This window comes from Capra hircus, chromosome 11, assembly GCF_001704415.2.
Source record: "Capra hircus breed San Clemente chromosome 11, ASM170441v1, whole genome shotgun sequence".
Taxonomy (NCBI): Eukaryota; Metazoa; Chordata; class Mammalia; order Artiodactyla; family Bovidae; genus Capra; species Capra hircus.
The window spans coordinates 87,119,658-87,140,832 of NC_030818.1; the positions used below are offsets into that span (position 1 = coordinate 87,119,658).

Here is a 21,175-nt window from a genome sequence, read left to right on the forward strand (position 1 = left end):
CAGGACACACATCCTGCGGAAAGTATTACGAACTGCAGTTCTCTCCTGAAGTTTACTTTGTTCATTGCAGGATGTTCTTATTTTCTGGGAGCTTAAGCAGACAGCTCCCAAGCGGAGCCTCATCTTCCACCCCCTCACCAGCCACCACTCCAGTCACTACATAAAGAAGTCCTTTGGTAGTGACTGATGAACCTACATGCAGGGCAGCAATGGAGACACAGACATAGAGAAGAGACTTCTGGACACGGCAGTGGGCAGGGGTGGGGGGAGGAAGGAGAGGGTGGGATGTATGGAGAGAGTAACATGGAAACATACACTTCACTGTATGTAAAACAGATAGCCAATAGGGATTTGCTGTATGACTCAGGAAACCCCAATGGGAGCTCTGTAACAACCTAGAGGGGTGGGATGGGGAAGGAGGTGGGAAGGAGGCTCAAGAAGGAGAGGACATAGGTATACCTATGGTTAATTCATGTTAATATTTGGCAGAAACCAACATGCTATTGTAAAGCAATTATCCTTCAATTAAAAATAAATAAATTTAATTATGTATAAAAAAAGAAGTTCTTTAGCTGGAGGAGTGTGGCTGCCAGGATGCTTTCCTAAGAGGGATCAGACCCATTTTCAATGTCCCAATAATCCTTTGTCTCTTTGGGACAAAGAGATTCTTGTTTATTTCTAAATAAGATCTTAGGCAGCCTTGGTCATGTGGGAAAATTCAGGCTGTTTGCTTGTTATGGGAAGGTGCTAATAAAATCAATCTGGGTTTTAAGCACGAATAAATGGAAGCCAATCCCAGAATGTGGCTGATTTTAAACACACTCTCAGAGTGGAAAGAACACAGGCTTTGGCGGTTATGCTCACTGAAGCCCAGTGAGCCAGAGAAGTTTGGGGAAACAGGGTTGGAATCAAGAGCCATCAGAAAAATCAGTTGCCCTGGGAGGTGAACACAGGGAGCTCTGGATATATTTAAACTATGAGTCACATGACTAGATGCTACTTAGGCAGAAGTAAAACATGTTTTCCTTTAAATGATTAAACTTAGTTGAACTTAGTACAAGAAAAATGTCTTTTCCCTGTGAATGTTTTTTTCCCCCAGGCTTAAAGAACTTCAAGATGAGATTTGTTTTCTTAAAGAGAAAACTTATATCCATAGCTTCAAACTAGATACATCTGTGGACTCAGAACACCCAAATGACACCAGATAAGGTAGCCCATCTCCTGCATCTGGATGGTTAAGACAGCACATTTAAAAAAAAGAAAGGTTAGCCAAAATTCATCTTAACAGTTATTCTGCAGTCCCATCTGGATTCAGGTTAATGTCAAGATGAGAGTTAAAACTCACCATGTTGGAGCTGTCTTGCTTTGGAGAGGTTAATTTTTTTTTTTTTTTTAATAAGTGACAAAGGGAGAGAAAGAAGTCTTAAATAAAATGCAAGCACAATCAACAATTACACCATCGGTTTCGGTTTGAACTGGACACGTCTGGCCTGTTTGCTGCTGTTCTTTTGGGGTTGGTTCACTTAAAAACAATAAACATTTTTGTTCTTTCTTTTTTACTATCCAGTGACCCAAAAGCTAGAATTAATTATGATCAGTACCTACTGGCTTTTTCCCTGCGGGGAGAGAGAATGCTTTCCGTGTCTCTTTTTAAATGTTTTCTTTCTCAAAAGTGGTTACCTTTCTGATGAGGGTTTCTAATGAGGCTGGCATTCAGGTGCCAGATCGCCTTTGGGGCAGGAGCCAAGGGACAGGAAACCCAGGGCACCACTTCCTGCTGCCCGCTCCCTTGCTGAAAGCCTGGAGGGGGTAGTCGGTCCGAGAGAGTCGCTCCCTTCCCTCCTTCTGTCCTGTCTTAGGTCTGTCCATGCGCGCGAGGGAGAAGGGCAGAAATGAAAGGGTGCGAGGCCCTGCACCTGTGTCATCTTACTCCATCCTCAGAGGTATCTTTACCGTCCTCCCCCCACCCCCAACTCAACCTTTGAGGAACAGGAGGCTGGGACAGGTGACGTCCCCATGCGCTCCACACTGGGGCTGGACCGAACCGAGGAGTCACCTCCGCACGCATCACCACCTCAGGCAGGCCGGGTTGGCCTCTGCAGTGCTTTCCATAAAGGAACGAAAAAGCGCGGCCGAGTTCGCCCGAGCGCGGGTAGGAGCTCCAGGGTGTTCAGTTCTTAACTGGCTTCGGGGACTAGGAGGGTCCCTAGTCCCCAGGAGCCAGGGACTGGAGGGCAAACCCCCGCAAGGAAGTGCAGGACCCAAGGTGGGGAGGGGCGGGGAGGAAGAAGTCGGAGGAGGAGAGGATGCCGCGCTCCAGTGGCCTCGTCCCCCAGCCAGTGCCCCCAGACCCGGCTCTCGGTCCCCGGCCCCGGCCGCCGGCTCCCCCAGATCGCTCACCACCCCACCCCCCACCCCGGGTCTCGGCCCCCACCACCAGGCCCGGGCCAGCATCCCGCTCTCAGCCGCCCCCGGCCGCCTCTTCGCCGTGGGATCTCGTCCCCACCCCGGCCCCTCCTCCCGCCCCAGGCCCGGCTCAGCACCCCAGCCCCAGTCGCGCCTACTCGCACTTTCCCCCTGGTCCCGGGCTCTGGTCCCCTCACCGTGACATCAGGCCCTGCTCTCCCCGCACCGGCTGCTTCGCCCCGCCCCCGGTCCGGCTCGCATCCCCGCCCCCAACTGCGTCCCAGACCGTGATCACCTCCACCCCCCAAGCCCCGGCCCGGCGCGCCCCCCGCACCTCCCCGCCCCCGGTCGGGCTCGCATCCCCTCCCCCAATCGCGTCCTGGGCCCGGGATCACCTCCACCCCCCACTCCCGGCCCGGTGCGCCCCCTCCCCCCAACCTCCCCCGTCCCGCTCCCAATCGCTTCCCGGGCCCGGGATCTCCTCCCCCCCGCCCCTGGCCAAGCGGCGCGCCTCCGGGCCTCCTCCAGTGCCGCCGCCCGCCCGCTCCGCCGGCGTGTCATGGGCAGCGGCAGCAGCCGGAGCGGCCGCGCCCTGCGGCGTCTGCGCAGCCCCGACAGCCGGCCGGCGGGGCCCGACGGGGCAGTCCCGGAGGGCGGGACAGGGCCGCGGGTCTCGGCGCCGGCGGCGGCGGCGGCGGCAGGGGAGGAGGCCCCGGAGGCGGCTGCCGGCACCGATCCCAACCCCGCGGCGCCCCCCGACGGCGGGGACGAGACCCTGCGCCTGCTGGACCAGCTGCTGGCCGAGTCGGCGGGCTGGGGCCCCGGGGAGCTGGCCCCGCGGGGCCCGGCGCGGCCCAGACCCGCAGCCGGCGCCGGGAGACCGGTGAGTGTGGGGGCCGCGACGCCCGTTCCCGCCCGGGGTGGGGGGTGCCCTCCCCGCCGGCCCACACCCCGCCCCCTGTCTCCCAGCCCGTGGCGCCGTCCCGCCTTGCGCTCCCTGCTCGCCCCCTTCCTCCCATCGCCCCCAGTCCCTGCCAGGCTCCCTGGGCTTGCGCAGTGCCCTGCCCTCGCTGCCCTGTGTCACCCACCGTCTGGCCGTTCCCAAATCCCACCGGGGTCTCTTGCTGATTGCACGGCCTCTCCTTCCCAAACATCCCCTCTGAGTCTCTCTGCCTCTTCTGGGTGCTGGTTTAACTGCCTCCAACTTGGGGATTGACAGGGAGCCGGACAGGGACCCAGACATCCCTCAGAAAAGCATCTCCTGGGCTTTCTTCTGGCCAGAGGTCACTTTTTTTTTTTTTTTTTAACTGTGGCTCCTTCCAGCCTAGGTAGGAGCTGGCCAGGGGGCTGCTTGTCTCTCTGGTACCTCCCCCCTCAGCCAGCCTCCAGGGCACTGTCAGAGAAGAATCCTAGGAAATGGGACCGGTAGCCAAACCGTGGTAGCAAAGCCCGGCGCCCGACAGAGGCGTCAGGATCTTTGCCAACTTTGCGAGTTGTCAAGCAACTCGCACCCTGCTGGCTATTTTTAAGATGCTGTGCAATTTCTTTTTGGCTTCCCTCTTCTCTCTTCCAGAACACTTGTAATAACATCCCCGCTGTTCTAGAAAAAGATAATACAAATGAGCACTGTCTTTTGGCAATAGCCACCACTCCGGCAGAACTGAATGAAGGAGATCAGTAGTATCAGCTCGCGGGCTTGGGGAGGATGTACAAGACGGCCCCCTGCCCTGGAGCCCCACAGGCCCCCCTTAACGACTGTTGGGGACGGGAGGGAAGTGTCTTGGGGGCAGCCAGCAAGCAGGAGAAAGTGGGAAGCTCCTCCGCGAGGTGGAGGTGGGGAGAGGTGGAAAGGACGGAGCCAGCCTAGACTGTGCGCGGTCTTCCTCCCCTGACCACCTCCTGCCCACGCCCTGCTACCCTCCCAAAGTGAGCTGCAGCAAGAGGGACTGAATTATATAACAAGATTCCTTTAGGATTACATCAGCGTTCCGTTATATAACCCTCAAAAGGGATCAACAGTTGAGAAATTCGGGGGAAATTCTGAGGTGGCATGGAAGCGATCTTTGTGTTCAGTTTTCAAGTGCTTTGGAAGTTTCAGAAGTGAAAATGAAAACAGAAAGAGAGTTTCCCATCTCACCCCCTGTCCCACCCTCATTGGCTAAGTATCATAGAAACTCCTAGGGTGCTGGGGCTGCCTTATTCACCCTTTCAGTCATTTCTCAGGTATTGTTTGAGCATCTGCTGTGTGCTGGGCATCACTCTGGGTGCTGGAGATGAACACAGATGGCACAGTCTTTTCCCTAAAGAAGTTCACAGTGTAATGGGCGAGAGAGATCCACAGAGTGGAACACCAGTGGGCAGTCCGCCGGTCCCCTGGAGAAGTCACATCAGCATCCCAAGCAGGACAGGGCTTGACCTGGATCTGGAAGGGTCTATGGTGCTAGCCAGGCAAACAAGCAGTGAAGAACATTTGGGCAAAGAGAATCCTGAGTGTGGGCAATGGTGGTTGGGGCACGTGGTACCCAGGATGTGGGTGCTAACCGTGGAGTTGAAGAGAGCGGGAAGGATGAATGCCAGGCTCCAGACATGTCATGCTAGGAGTGTTCCGGGTTGAGGTGTTTGGACTTGATCATAAAAACTGTGGGTATTTTGAGGGGCTAAGAGGAGTAATATTTTGTGTCTCAGGAAGGTTAGGCCAACAGCCATGGGGAGGACGAACTGGGCCCAGTAAGACAAGGGGCAAGATGGCTCACGAGACTGCTGCAGCGGTCCACACAAGCAGGTCCTGAGTGAAGCAGGGCAGTTAGAGGGCTGAAGGGGAATCAAGAGACATTAGGAGGTGAAGTCCTCAGCTGTGTTGCTCTTTTGTGTGTGCATAGTATGTATCTTCTGTGCCATAGCTATTTCTTGAATAAATCCTGGAGTCCTAGATTATTATAGCAGAATAGATGCTCCTGAGTCCTATCCATTCTTTTCAGTTCTGGGGAGACTGAGTAAAACAGCTGATGGTGCTTCATGTCCTGGCTCTAGAGGTCTCAGGTAGAAAGTTAACTACCTGTATGGCCAAGTGTGGGGGCTTCCCAGGTGGCGTTAGTGGTAAAGAACCCTCCTGCCAATGCAGGAGACAGAAAGATACCCTGGAGAACAAAACAGCAATCCACTGCAGTATTCTCGCCTGGAGAGTCCCACGGACAGAGGAGCCTGGTGGCTACAGTCCATGGGGTTGCAAAGAGTTGGACATAAATGAAGCAACTTAGCATGCACGCATGCGCATATGGCCAAGTGTGGAGTCTAAGCCTTTCTACTTTATAGTTTATGCCCTTTAATTTGGTCTCTGGCGACTGCACATTTTCTAAGACTATGTTATTAATAAATCGGTAAATAGTGCTTTCTCTGTTTTACGAACAAAGCCATTTTAGTCCCAGAGAATGATCATATACCCAAAGCCACACTGCCAGTAAGTGGAGGAAGCAGAGTTTGTAGCAAGTCTGCCAGGCCCCATCAACAAACCTGGAATGTTATATGCCTTTTTCATTTTCCAGGTATCTAGCACTTCCGATGCTCTACTCACAGCAGCTCTAATGCCTGCCCCATTTTTCTTTACCAAATGACTTTTGTTTTAATACATAGTCATTTATTAATTACAACCAAATGACTTTTTTTTTTTTAACATTCAGTAATCCCGAGTGTTCCTCATGCAAACTCATCAGAACCTTTATTTTGTCTGATAAAGGTGCTCCACCTTGCCCTCATAGTATGCCCTGAATGGTATTTTTGGCAGCCTCCTTGTTCATTCAGATGTTTATATGCTTAGAGATCATACCAGTTTTACTAAAAGTTGGGAGACTCCCTATTATTTACTTAATACATCTGTCACCAGCATCCTTTTCTTAGAGCGTTTTCATGAGCCTGTGCATGTAAGCATGTTGCTGGTCACCCAGGGGCAGAGGCAGAAGAACAAAGAGGAAAAAGACCCAGAATGAGGTCTGGTCCCTGTCCTGACCAGTTTTGATTTGCTCTGAGGTTCACTTACAGTTGCTCAGAAATTGTTAATATGTTGTAATACAGCCACTATTTACTCAGGCTATTCCGAGACCCCGCTCCTAACATCCAGTGTTTTACTTAATCCTTGTCAGAATAGGTCCTTGCAGAACTGCTGTCATTTTCCCCTAACTTCATGTCACAGGGGAGGGGAGAAGCCCCAGAGAGGCAGTTCACTTGGCCAAGCCCATGCAGTTGGAAAGAGCCAGTCCGAGTCTTTCTGATCACACTCTCTGTAGAGCCCTGTGTTTATTAGAATTTCTTTCCCACACTCAGGATCTTTAGTTGCAGCATGTGAACTCTTAGTTGCGGCACATAAGATCTAGTTCTCAAACCAGGGATGGAACCCAGGCCCCCTGCAATTAAAGCACAGTAGTTAGCCACTGAACCACCAGGCAAGTTCAATAGAGTTTTGACAGAGCCAATTTGCCATCAGGAGGGATTATCACTTGTTCCCCAACTCCTCTGGGGCTCAGTTTTTCTCTGAAATAAGTCTCCATTCCCAGGGTCTAGGAGCCTTCACCCATTTCCCTGACTGTATAAGATGTGTCCCAGTCACTGAATATGAGTCCAACCCAGCAAAGGTTATGCTTACTTTTAAGTGTTTATTTTTAAAGTTAGAATAGGTAATATACATGTGAGTGAGAAAAATTTTGTTCTTGGCTGTTCTCTCCAATAGAAAAAAATCCTTAAAATGACTTTACTTATGAAAGGGTTTAAATAAAAAGATGAGCCCTATAATTAGCTTCACTTTACAACTGTAAAAGAATGTTTGCTCATTGTAGAAAAGTGAGAAAACAATATATATATATGTAATATATAAAGGAAATAAAGATTTCAGAGTAAACTCTGCAGATATTACTGATACTATTTTGATGTACTTCCTTCCAGTTTTCTCTCTCTTTTGTATGTATCTTTTATGTCAGTAAGATCATGGTGTGTGTACGCTCAGTCCCTTAGTTGTAACTGACTCTTTGTAGCCCCATGGACTATAGCCCACAAAGCTCCTCTGTCCATGGAATTTTCCAGGCAAGAATACTGGAGTGGGTTGCCATGTCCTATACACGTGTCAAAACCTATCAAATTGTATTATTTAAATGTCTACAGCTTGTCCCATGTTAATTATATATATTATTGATATGTGTACATATACATGTATAAAACTGTTAAAACCTAAACGTTAAGAACAAAAGAAGCAGGATATAAAGCTGGTGGTTTAGTCACTCAGTGTTGTCCAACTCTTTGCAACCCCATGGACTGTAGCCCACAAGGCTCCTCTGTCCATGGAATTTCCACATATTGTTAAATAAAATATGCACTGGATTTTCTATAGATACTTCACTTTTTTCCCAAAACCCCTAGTTGTAAGAGACATGGGAGGCTTTAAGAAATCATCTTATTCATTTCTTCCACATATGCTTCCTGCTTCTCATTCTGCCGTGGTGTGGTGTGGTTCAGCCTCCCCAAGACCCGGAGTGATGACACGTCACACGCTCGCCCTGAGCTCAGCCCGGTTCCCATGGCCCCAGCCCAGGCACCATAGCCTCCCTGGGGTTGGACAGAAGTCTGTCCTACTGACCAGGAGAGGCAGGCAGGCAGCTGGCTGGAGGCTGCAGCTTGCGTCTGCACTTGGCCTGGAGCAGCCACCAGGGGCTGCTGTGTCTTTGCTCTTCATCCAAGCTCCTGTGAAGCTTCCACCAGCTGGATCTTCTGGGAGATCCATGATGGGTCAAGCTGGGAGGGTGTCTAATGCGTTTTGCATCTAAGTCAAGTTACAGACAGATTAACGAGAGAAAGAACCACACATGCAAACCACAAGCGCAGAAAGAAACACGGGTAAAAAAAGTGAAAGAACAAAGCTGAACTATCAGGAAAGTTATAAAAGAAAGAGTATGGTCTTCCGTTTCAGTGCAGCTTCAGGGTGTCCAGTCCTCGTACGCAATGGACCTCATACGTCATTGCCATCTTGCTTGGCCAGCAGCGTGTCCCCCTTAATAGTGAGTAGGACAGCTCAAGGAAGTGGAAACAGGCTGATTATGCAAATGTTTGATTCCAATCTGAGCAGTCTTTCACTCAGTTGCCTTTTTTTTTTTTTTGCTTATGAGATCTTAGTTGCCCAACCAGGGATTGAACCCAGGCCCTCATCAGTGAAAGCATGGAGTTCTAACCACTAGACCTGCAGGGAAGTCCCTCAGCTGTCCTCCTGAGGGCAGAAACTATATCTGAACAACCCTTACAAAATCTGGTGATGAAATGAAAAGCCCCATCTGGTGATGATAAAAGCTGGTTCCAGCAGAAATGGGTAAGAAAGAACTAGGGTCCCTACTGGATGACTTCATGAAAAAAATCACTGAAGAATGGTTGGGTAAAAAGTATTACTTTCCTTCTGTGTTGTCCCTGAGACTGTAACTAAGCTCAGTGACTAAAAACTGCAGGGAGGCAGATTGGTGTCAGTAAAAGAAAGCTTTCTTATATGCCTGAGAGAACTGAAGGTAGGATCTCAAAGAGGCTTCATATTCATATGAGCATTATTCACAATAACCAACAGGTAGAAGCCACCCAAGTGTCCCTTGATGGATGAATGGATAAACAAAACATGGTATATACGTACAGGGGAATATTACTCCACCTTGAAAAGGAAGTAAGTCCTGGCATAGGCTACAACGTGGATAAACCTTGAGGACATTATGCTAAGTGAAATGAGCCAGGCACAATATTGCATGTTTCCACTCAGATGGGGTGTCCAGAGGAGCCACTCTTGTAGGACAGAAAGCAGGATGGCAATTGCTGGAGATTGGGGGGTGAGAGTCGTTTAGTGGGGACAGGTTTCAGTTTTGCGAGATGAAAAGAGTTTGGGGGGTTGGTTGTAAAACAATGTAAATGCACCTAGTACTGAAACGTATCCTTAAAAATGCTTAAGATCGTACATTTTAGATGCTGTGTATTGCACCATAATTAATTTTTTTATTAAAAAGAAATTTAAAAGAATTTTCAGATAGTCTGAGCTGCCTGAGCTGAAATGGGCTGTTTCAGGAGGCAGAGGAGGTGAGCATGTGTGTGTGTGTGTGCAAGTGTGTGTGCAAGTGTGTGCATGCAAGTGTGTGCATGCACGTGGTTTCCCTTGCTTGCTCTCGTATTCATCACCCCCTCTTCCCACTGTGAATTCCCTGCTGACGTGGGAAGCATCTCCTCTTCATCTTTGCACTCCCCAGAGGCACGGTGAATTTTCAAAGGAATCTTTGGGGAACACTGACTCCCCCTGGCAGATCTCCAGCGTCCAGCAGCCCCCGCGGCCCCTCAGGTATCCCAGGACCAAGTCTGTGCACCTTCACTGTGCAGCCCGACTCCGCATGGAGAGAATGTCAGGTGGGCAGGACAGGCTCTTCTAGCTAGGGCATGGGATGCCCACAGTAGCGGGTTGGCCACCATGGACCACGCCACGGGGCCTGTGTGGCCAGATACACTCAGAGTCAGCTCACTTCTGTTCAGCACTTCGGGTAACAACCCCCAAGAAACACTAGTTTCTCGGGGAAGAAAGTGCTGTCCTGAACCTCTCAGGCCCCGAACACAAGATCTTCTCTGGGCTCTCCTCCTCCTCACGCCTTCAGGTTCTCTTCTTGCTGGGCCGGGTCAGAGGCTACTTTGGGCTGGACACTGGGTCAGATGTTTTTTGTGGTGTTTGCATGTATTATACTAAGGATGAGACAGACAATCTGTATTCTCTCTGTGGCCCTCAAGGCTAAGTACCTATTACACAGATGAGTAAACTGAGGCTCATAGAGCCTCACAGTCCACCCAAAGGCACATCATGATTAAATGGCAAAACTGGGCCTTGAACTCTTTTCTGCATTGTGCTATCTTTACTCTTACCCCAACTGCTATATAGACAAACTCAGGATTATGACTACCCATCAAAGTGACGTTGAATCTGATTCAGGATCTATTTTACGTTTGTTGTGTGCCCTGCGTAGAGATTTATAAACTTTAGGAGAAGTGATATTCTTGTTGGGGAGGATTAACTGATGTTAATGTTAATGGCGCTGGGTTTTTCTCCAGTTGTGTCCTCATGTGGGCTGCTCTGGGCAGGGATATCATATCCTGTATGGGCCATAGAACCCCGCACCCAGCAGGGCATGTGGGAGTTAATGAATGAAGACTTACTCACAGCCTTTGATGACTCCACGTATTTGCATATGCTCTTCCTTATCCAGAGTACCCTTCCCTTCCTTTCTATCTGGTAAACTCCTAATCTTTCAAAACTCCAGCTAAACTGTTATTCTTTCCACTCTTCTCAAAAGAGTTTTTCCCATTCAGAGTTGGTTTCCCCTCCTGTTGCAGAGTGTAGGCTTTCCCAGCACCTCCCAGCACCTTGTAACTCAGCTATAGAATTCATCACGTGGCATCACATTGCATCTTTACAAGTCTCGCCCCATGTGCTATGGGCTCCTGGGTTCCTGACAGCCGCGGTCTGTATTTAGGATGCTGCTTGTGCCAAGGAGGATCTGTTGCACAAAGCAGGCTGATGTCTGGATGGACTGTGGCCTTGCTCAGCTTCATAGGTCAAAGGCTGGATTCCACAGTGCCAAGTGCCTTATGCTGGGGAACACAGTGAGGAAGCTTATTCAGACAAGCCCCTCTGCTGAAGACAGTTTAATATTCTGGGTATAATTAATGTGATAAGACTGTCTTTGAAGCATAAAGTGGCTCATGAGACAGTGAGGAATTACCAGCCCAGATCTAAGGAAGGCAGAATCCAGAGAGGCAGATGACCCACTGGAATGTGCTTGCCTCAGGTGAACGCGAGCTTTGGGTCTGACAGTGTCCAATAGTAAAGGGGACAGAGTTTAGGGCCCAGTGTAAATAGAGACTAAGAGTAGATCCTTTGTTCAGGACCCTCACGGGACTGCAAGGCGAGTGTCACAGCACAGAACAGTGCAGGAGGGTACAAAAGCCATAGTCTAGCTGTCCCTTAGGTCTGCAGCCCCAATTCCCATCACCTGGCTGGTGCAAAATACCTGAATCCGTCCAGTGCAGTTCAGTTGCTCAGTCATGTCCGACTCTTCGAGACCCCATGAATCGCAGCACTCCAGGCCTCCCTGTCCATCACCAACTCCTAGAGTTTATTCAATCACATGTCCATCGAGTTGGTGATGCCATCCAACCATCTCATCCTCTGTCATCCCCTTCTCCTCCTGCCTTCAATCTTTCGCAGAATCAGGATCTTTTCAAATGAGTCAGTTCTTTGCATCAGGTGGCCAAAGTACTGGAGCTTCAGCTTCAGCATCAGTCCTTCCAATGAATATTCAGAACTGATTTCCTTTAGGATTGGCTGGTTGGATCTCCCTGCAGTCCAAGGGACTCTCCAGAGTCTTCTCCAACACCACAGTTCAGAAGCATCAGTTCTTTGGCACTCAGCTTTCTTTATAGTCCAAATCTCACATCCAACCATGACTACTGGAAAAACAATAGCTTTGACCAGACAGACCTCTGTTGGCAAAGTAATGTCTCTGCTTTTTAATATGCTATCTAGGTTGGTTGTAACTTTTCTTCCAAGGAGTAAGCATCTTTTCATTTCTTGGCTCCAGTCACCATCTGCAGTAATTTTGGAGCCCAAAAAGATAAAGTCTGTCACTGTTTCCACTGTTTCCCCACCTACTTGCCATGAAGTGATGGGACCAGATGCCATGATCTTAGTTTTCTTACTGTTGAGTTTTAAGCCAACTTTTTCACTCTGCTCTTTCACTTTCATCAAGAGGCTCTTTAGTTCTTCGTTTTCTGCCATAAAGGTGGTGTCATCTGCACATTTGAGGTTATTGATGCTTCTCCCTGAAATCTTTTTTTAAAATTTCTTTATTTTAATTGGAAGCTAATAACTTTACAATATTGTGGTAGGTTTTGCCATACATTCACATGAATCAGCCATGGGTGTACATGTGTTTCCTGTTCTGAACCCCACTCCCACCTCCTTCCCCATCCCATCCCTCAGGGTAATCCAAGTGCACCAGCCCTGAGCACTCTGTCTCATGCTTCAAACCTGGGCTGGTGATCTATTTCATATATGATAATATACATGTTTCAATGCTATTCCTTCAAATTATCCCACCCTCGCCTTCTCCAGCTTGCTGGATTTAATTTCAAATGGGCCCAGACTGAGAGTGCCGCCTAGTGCCTGAACAGAGCAAGTGCATGTCCTCCCCAGAGGAAGGCATCTTCCTCTCAGGCCTCAGAGAACACCCACAAAGCGTTTTCAAGAATAATGAGCATCAGACAAGAAAAAATAATCAACCACCCAGAGAGTTGTTCTGATGGCTCAGATGACAAAGAATCTGCCTGCTATGTGGGAGACACAGACTCAATCCCTGGGTCGGGAAGATACCCTGGAGAAGGGAATGGCAACCCACTCCAGTGTTCTTTGTTGGAGAATTCCATGGACAGAGGAGCCTGGCGGGCTACAGTCCATGAGGTTGCAAAGAGTCAGACATGACTGAGCAACTAATACTTTCGGAGAGCCAAGTGAAAATCAGAAGAAACAAAAACAACGAAAATAGGCTAGTGAGGGCCTGAGTTATTTATTTGGATTACCAACGATTATTGGCCAAAAAAGGTCTGTATACTCAAAGCTATGGTTTTTCCAGTAGTTGTGTACAGATGTGAGAGTTGGACCACAATGAAGGCTGAGCGCCAAAGCATTGATGTTTTCAAGCTGTGGTATTGGAGAAGACTATAGAGAGTCCCTCGGACTGCAGGGAGACCAAACCAGTAAATCCTGCAGGAAATCAACCCTGAATATTCATTGGAAGGACTGATGCTGAAGCTGAAGCTCCAGTACTTTGGCGACTTGATGCGAAGAACTGACTCATTTGAAAAGACCCTGATGCTGGGAAAGATTGAAGGTGGAGGGAGAAGGGGACGACAGAGGATAAGATGGTTGGATGGCATCACTGACTCGATGGACATGATATATATATATATATATTTTTTGACATGATATTTTGAGCAAACTTCGGGAGATGGTGAAGGACAGGAAAGCCTGGCAAGCTGCGGTCCATAAGGTCACAAAAAGTCGGACACAACTGAGTGATTGAACAAAAATAACAATGTTAAAGGATCCACCTGTGCTTCAGGGGATGCAGGAAACACAGGTGCCATCCTTGGGTTGAGAAGATCCCCTGAGGAGGGCATGACAACCCACTCCAGTATTCTTGCCTGGAGAATCTCATGGATACAGGAGCCTGGCAGGCTACAGTCCATGGGGTTGCAAAAGAGTCGGACACGCCTGAAGCGCCTGAGCACACATGCATGTTTATTTGTGAAGAAGGACCTATAGAAAGTGACCGAGCATATTTGAAAAACAACCAAATAGAACTTGTAGAAATGAAAAACACAGTAAACAAAATTAAAGATTCTGATGGATTGGGTGAACAGGAAATTAGAGATTTAGAGACGATCAGTGCCCTGTAAGACAGAGCTGAAGAAATGACCAGCACAGAGAGACTGGGATCTGATGAAAGACAGCTTGAGAAAAAAGCCACAGCAAAACTAATATTACATTTGAAATAATTAAAATTTCCCCTTTCACTACAGGAACAAGGCAGAGATGCTTATTATCATGACTTCTTTTCAAGGTTAATGCTGGATGTCCTAGCCAGTGCAGAAAGGCTAGGGAGAAAATATGGAAGGATCAGTAAGGAAAAAACCTGAATGGCCATTATTCCCACATAATGTGAATGGGAAGCAATTAAGTCCCAAAGAATCTACAAATAAATTATTAGGGCTGATTACGAGAGCTTAGTAAAACTGCTGAACACAAAATATGTATTTCAATCGTATCTCTGCACAAACAAGCAGGTAGAAGATAAAATTTTATTTGAAAAAGATATTATCAATAATCTAGAAATTGGTTTAAAAAGAGGTGTCTATGACTTCTACAGTGAAAATGATTAAGACTTCTTAAAAGACATTAAAGAAATCCTAAATAAATGGAGAGATGTTCCCTGTTTATAAATTGGAAGGCTTGCTATTATAGAGATTATGGCCTGGGGAAGGGAAAGGAGAGGGCAGGGTGAATTGAGAGAGTGACATTGAGATATATATATATACACACTGTGCTGTGTGCTTCTGTGCTTAGTCACTCAGTCATGTCCGACTTTTTGCGACCCCATGGACTGTAGCCCGCTAGGCTCCTCTGTCCATCGGATTCTCCAGGAAAGATACAACAGTGGGTTGCCATGCCTTCCTCCAGGGGATCTTCTCAACCCACGGATCGAACCCAGGTTTCCCGCATTGTAGGCAGATTCTTTACTGTCTGAGCCACCAGGGAAGCCCATATCTATACACTACCATGTATAAAACAGATGGCTAGTGGGAAGCTGCTGTATAGCGCAGGGAGCTCAGCTTGGTGCTCTGTGATGACATAGAGCGGGGGTAGGGGGGAAGGAGGCTTAAGAGGGAGAAGATATATGTATACTTACAGTGGATTCACTTCATTGTACAGCAGAAACCAACACCACATTGTAAAGCAATTATACTCCAATTTTTTAAAAAAGATATCAAGTCTGCCTGGAATGATTTGTATATTGATTCAACCCCAACAAAACCCCCAAGGGGGACAAGCTGACTCCAACACACATGTTTGGAAGTGCAAAGAACCAGGACCAGTCCAGCTTCATCTGAAGCTGTGGTCATTGAGACAGGGCGGTGCTGACGACAGGACAGGCATAAATCACTGGGAGAGTTTGCAGACAGACGTGAGCAACGCCTGTGCACTCCTGACTCCGGACAGACACGGTACAGCAGAGCAGCAGGGCGGGCTGCCAGGCAAGGGCTTGGGTGGAGGTCAGGACCTCCACTCCCAGAGTGAGAGGTGGGGGCTTGCTGGCCGGTAGCTCCCAGGGAGGAAGGGGCGGGGGGGTCTCTTGTTCTGAGTTGTGTAGGTCACTCCCTTCTCCCAGCCTGTTTCCCACCTACCGAACAGGCAGTTGGAGCTAGACAGCCGGAGAGCCTTTCCACTTTCCAGCTCTGGTTTATTAGCTGTGGGTTGAACGCAGCAGCTCTGTGTCAGCAGGAAGCCAGTGCGAAGGCAGGCTGCAGCACAGACAACCTTCTGATGCCTCTTCCGTTTGTCCTTCTCAAGGTGTCCCCAAAGCGGAGCATTGAAGACCACCCAGAGGGCAGCTGTATCTCTGAGTAAGTATGGGGCAGGGAGGTGCATCTCTGTAAGAAATCACAGCTCCCCTCCTCTGCCACCCCCCAAGCATCTGCATCTCTGCACCTGCCCTCACTCATTCACTCAGAAACTGTGTTCAGTGCTCATCTGTGAATGAGGCGCAGGCCTGGCCTTCAGGAGTTTCCAGCCTAGAGGGGTGATGGGTGGGTCCCCAATAATCCTATTACAGTGTTAGCAAGAAAACACATTTAAACCCCCTGAAAGTGTCAGCTGAGGACTCCGGGCGTCCGGTGTCAGCACAACCCTGGGCTGTGTGAGGATTCCCGGGGCCCCCGGAGCACCCTGCACCTGGAGGCTGGGCTGGGCTGACCTGGGCCCCGGCCCATCTGCCCTTGCTTTCTCATCTCTAAGGAGTCACTGTGATGGCCCTTGTCCCTGGGACGCAGGGGATGGTGGTGCTCAAGACCATGGATGTGAGCAGCTGTGAAAACGCTGGCTCAACAGCTATTTTTATTACCAATTCCAAATGGTTGCGGGGCCAGAACCTTGCTGGTTTCCCTTATTTAACAAACATTTGCAAAAGCCTTTCCCTGAAGAGTGGGGTCTCTTCAGATAGGCTCAAGGAAGGTCCAAGAGGGGACAGAAGCAGCCGGCGGGCTTGTGGAGGAGCTGAGGCTTAAATGGCTTGAAGGACAAGTGGTTTCACTGAGGAGGGCAGGAGCACGCCAGGTGGCTAGAGCCACAAGCAAGATGTGGAGGTGTGAACAGGATCCTGAACACAGGCTGGTGGCATTTAGAACAGGGTCTGGGGGAGAAGGAGGGCTGAAACCAAGAGCTGTACATGGCCTGGCCGGCACCAGATTGGAGTGGGGGTTGGGTTCCCAGCATTGAGAGCACCAGATCCTGGCCACTAGACTAGTGGTCAGTGACAAGGACCCTGGCCCTTCAGCTTTGCAGGAAAAAATATCCACAAAGACAAAAAATAGTGAAGCAAGTCAAGTATTGATTAGGAGGGAGAAGAGTACAGTCCGTGGATAGATACAGGCAGACTCAGCGGGAGAGTCCCTGAGTTGCTGAGTGGTGCTCTCACGGTAGTTTGAATTACTTTTATGGGATGGTGGTGGTGGTGGTTTAGTCACTCAGTTGTGTCCGACTCTTTGCGACCCCTGGACTGCAGCCCACCAGGCTCCTCTGTCCATGGGATTCTCCAGGCAAGAATACTGGAGTGGATTGCCATCCCTTTCCCCACTTCTATGGGATATTTTCTTCCAATTTTCCTTTAGCCAATCATTCTGATTTGCCTGGTTCACAGTCCATATTTTGTGTATCTCAGGATCCTCCCATGTGTGCACAGGTATCTCTTAGTCAAGATGGATCCTACCGGAAAGGTGTCTGGGTAGAACATCCCTTAACACTGCTCCTCTTTTGACCTCCAAGGAGCCTTTTCTATGCATGTATGGCTGGGGAGGTCTCCTAACTTTAGGAATGAGAAATATGTGGTTTGTGCAAGGTCCAGCCTCCTCCCTTAATTGCCCTGCTATTCTTATCTTGGAGTTTCGGAACAGAGAGAATGTATCTCAATTGCTTTACCATGGGGAGGGGGCCCGTCTTTTTCCTGCCTCAGGGCCACTGCTGTTGAGTAGGAGGACACTGGGTGGGCGCTGGGCCCCCACCATGGCCCTGGAGGTGAAGCGGTGAGAGCTTGTACGCTGACTCGGCCCCCCGCCAAGGCCAGAGCCTCTCTCGGCAGAGTGGAGCATCCCTACCCATTCTCCCTGACGGCCCCCTGCCCCTCACGTGTTCTGCAGACAGCACCGGCCGCGCCTTGCACAGCAGCTCCAGGGGGGCTTGGCCCCTTGGGCTCCCATGCAGGACTGGGTGCCGGGTCCCACTGCAGTGACCAGGTACCAGCGGCCAGCTCTGCTCAGCTGACCCAGAAACCCGTGCCTATGGCGATGCTGAGGACATGGGCCCAGCCTGTTGCCCACTCTGCTCGGTTCCAGCTGCATATTTCTGCTGATTGTAAAGAGGCAGTGACTTTCAGTTTTCATCAACCCAAGGACGTTAGGAGGATTAAATTCCACCTTGAAAGAATTAGCTGTTTATTCTTATTTTGAAACAAATGGGTCCCTTCCCCTCACATGCACATTCCAGGATGTCCTTCACCAGGAGTACTTCATTCATTCATTCGCTCCCTCAACAGACTTTGGTGAGAGTGCTGAGTACCACCCTAGGCCCTGGGCTCAGGCTGGGTGACTCCCAGGCAGGTCCTGGCACAACAACTGGAAGGGAGAGAGTCTTGTAGGTGCGGTCAGGGCTGTGCCCTCGGGCAACAGGCTCTGAAGCCACACAGGCCCTCCCCAGGGTCTGGACTGCTGGCAGCCTCCCTCCTCAGGGGAGTCTGGGGTCACAGATTAGTCCAGAAAGCTGGAGAGGGCGTGGGCTGTGGGTCGAGGCCAGTGGGAACCAGAGTCCAAGCAGTGAGATGAGGAGCCAGGACTTGGTCACTTAATACACTGCCCAGTGGGTGGGGGGCCTGGTCACGATCCAGAGGACCCTGACGCCAAATCTTGTCCTGTCATGGCAGCTCCTGCGAGACCGCCCGAGGGTGCAGACACAAGGAGTGAATCAGCTGATAGAGGATCTCGACACAGTTCACCTTTCTGAGGGCTCTGCAGGGTGCAAGATTCAGGGTCACATGCCGTCCACGCATGGTCTCACTTATGCCTCAGAATGAACTTAGGAATGCAGGTCCATTTTAGAGAAAACTGTCACTGAGCTAGTAAGTGGCAGAGCCGGGATGCAAACCAGGTCTTTCGACCCCCAGGCCCTCGCCCCGAAGCACTGCCGGCAATGGCTTCCTCACAGGGGAAGGTCTCGGGTTACACAGCGGGAGGTGAAACCAAAGAATGAGTCAGAAGCTGCTCCTGGAAGAGGCTGAGGATGTGTCCCCAGGCCAGAGGTTTTCAGTCTGAGTCTGAGGATGGATCAGAATTCCATGCATGAAAAAAAAAAAAAAAAAGAATTCCATGCATGGCCACTGCGGTTGTCCAGTGGAGATGTGGAGTTTGAAGGTAACATCTTGCTTCCCGTGTCCGTGTTTCTCACCCATAGAGCCCCAGGCAGCTGCCACAAGAAGCCCGAGAGGCAGTCGGCCATCACATATGACTACTCCGAGGAGGAGCTGATGGCCAGCATTGAGCGGGAGTACTGCTGATGAGGCCAGTGCAGCAGCAGCCACACCGTCACCCAGCAACCAACCAAGGCCCCAGCGGACCGGAACTGGGCTGGGGGCACATGTTCCAAGATCTTTCACAACTGGCCTCTTCAAATCCACATTCAGACAATTCTGAACACGGCTGGCTGCTGGCCATCGTGCTTGCTGGCAAGAGATGATCAGCCATGCAGACCCAGGCAGAAGGAAGGTGTGGGTGCCGGGGAGAGCCGTCTACAAGGGTCTACTGGATCCTGAAACACTGCCCCTTTCTGATGCCCCCTCGCCACCTGCTCCGAAGGAGGCTCATTAGCTGAGTGTGGCTCAGACTCACGACTTTGGGGCCTCACACGTGTCCCACAGTGCCCCAGGGTCTCCCGCTGGAGGGCACATCCAGGAGGTATGCCTTTTCGAGCTGGAGGGAGTCGCCCTCAGGTCTGCGAATGAGTCTTCTGGAGATGTTGCAGATGCTGATCCCATGGGTCTGGGGCACGGCCTGTGAGTCTGCAGGTCTCAGCAGTTCCCAGGTGAGACCCAGGCTGCTGGGTCCCAGCCGTGCCCAGAGCGGCGGGAATGAGCCCGAGCCTTCGGCCTGGCTGGATCTTCCTTCCCTGGTGCCAGAGGCTGCTCGGAGCCACAGGCCACACCCCTCCCCAGAGAGAGGCCTGTGCTCCTGCAGTGCATGTGTGTATAGGTGGGGGACAAGAGCCAGAGTCCCCGGTTCTGATCCTTGCCCTCAAACTAACCTGCAGTCACTTCCCCGCTCTGGGCCTCAGTGTCCCTCTCTAGAAAGTGAGTCCCGGAGGTGTGCCTCCCACCCCCTGCTCTGACCATCTGCGATCACACAATCCCAGGCGTCCTTGGTCTCTGTGGTCCCCCAGGGGCACGGGACTGCCTCCCCTGCTGGGGTTGAGCCCCGGTCCCACCTGCTCAGGGCTGCCTGCTCTTCCCACCCGGTAGAAGGAAGAAAATCACAGCGGTGAGGCCAGAAGAGCCTTAGAACATCCCCAGCGGACAAATGAGGAAGCCGAAGCCTTGTGAACCAGGAGGACCCCAGCGGGGAGACCCGCAGCCTGGCTGGAAGGGAGGCCCCTGCTGTGGGCCCAGCATGGCTGCTGTCAGAAAGCTCAGGGTGGCAGGTGCTCAAGAGCCCAGGAGGCAGGAGACCAGGAGGCGGGCTCTCCAGAGCAGCTGGCGAGGACATGGGTAGAAAGGGGCATGTAGAGGGCACCTATTTGCCTCCCGAGGCCAGAACTGGTCTCGGCTTGTCCAGTGCTTCCCACCTGCGTACAGGTGATTCCTCCACAGTGTCACCTGCAAGAGCATCTCGGGGCTCGAGCAATGGCCACCTGGCACCGTGCCCAGGCCACAGGCCTGCTGCCCAAATGGGCAAACAGGCATTTCCGCAAACCTCTGTGACTTGGCAAGGGTGCCTTTGATCAGATGTTTCATGGCAGGGAGATTTTAAACTTCGAGGCTTTGATGGAACCATGGAGCCTTCCAGCAAACGCCCTGGAGGGTTGGCTCAGAACCTCCCCCAAACCAGAGCTATTTCTCATCCAAGCCCAAACCATTTGTTTTGATAAGAAGATTAAACCTGTTATTATCTTAATAATACAGATACTTCTTTTTGAAGTTAAAATTTTGTTTCTCCCTACTAGACAGATCAGGCCTTGATTTTAACGATGTAAACGTTTAGTTTTACATCATTCATTTGGTGAATTAATTCAGCCAGAAAGCTGACACCCTGTACTTTCCTGTGGAAACCTCATAAAACCCTTCATGAGACAAAAGCATTAGGGAAAAGAATTCCTCATGACATTTGATGTCACTGATGGGGTGAATACACTTCATCAAAGCTGAGAAATCACAGCAGTCGTTCTCAGGTCTTCGTATTTTTTTTTTATTACCCCAATTCAGGAAAAAATGTGTCTTCTGGATGGTGTTTGACAATAAAGCGGCATGTCCCAGTTTTGAGGCGTTGCCGCCCTGTCTCCAGGGGAGGGAGGCTGATCACGCTTGGTGGTGGGGAATAGGGTGCCAGTCCTGGTGACAAGTGCTTCTTGCACTAGGCGTGCGGACAGGGCCACCTGGGTGCCCAGTGCTGCTCCGGGCCTTCTCTTGGTCGCTTGGTGTTGCCTCTCAGCTGCAGCTTTCTGCCGTGGAGCTGAGCGTGGCATCTTCTATGGACACAGGGAATGTGGCTGAAACAGAGGCAGGAAGGAAAACGTCTCTGTGTTGAAAGTGATGACACTTTGATGTCCTGAAAGTCCCAGCACCATAGACGGGCCTCCTGCTTTGTGAGGTGGCGGGTTCCTCTAAGAGGCTCCCAAGCGCAGGGATTTAGA

The 21,175-nt window shown here is 50.5% G+C and overlaps 1 protein-coding gene across 1 annotated transcript; it reads left to right on the top strand.

Annotated features, from left to right (window-relative positions):
• Positions 2,883-20,804, top strand: CYS1 (cystin 1). The gene is made up of 3 exons (XM_018055667.1): positions 2,883-3,289; positions 15,581-15,633; positions 18,728-20,804. The coding sequence occupies exons 1-3, from the start codon at positions 2,966-2,968 to the stop codon at positions 18,828-18,830; spliced, it is 480 nt and encodes a 159-aa protein (XP_017911156.1). The 5' UTR covers positions 2,883-2,965; the 3' UTR covers positions 18,831-20,804.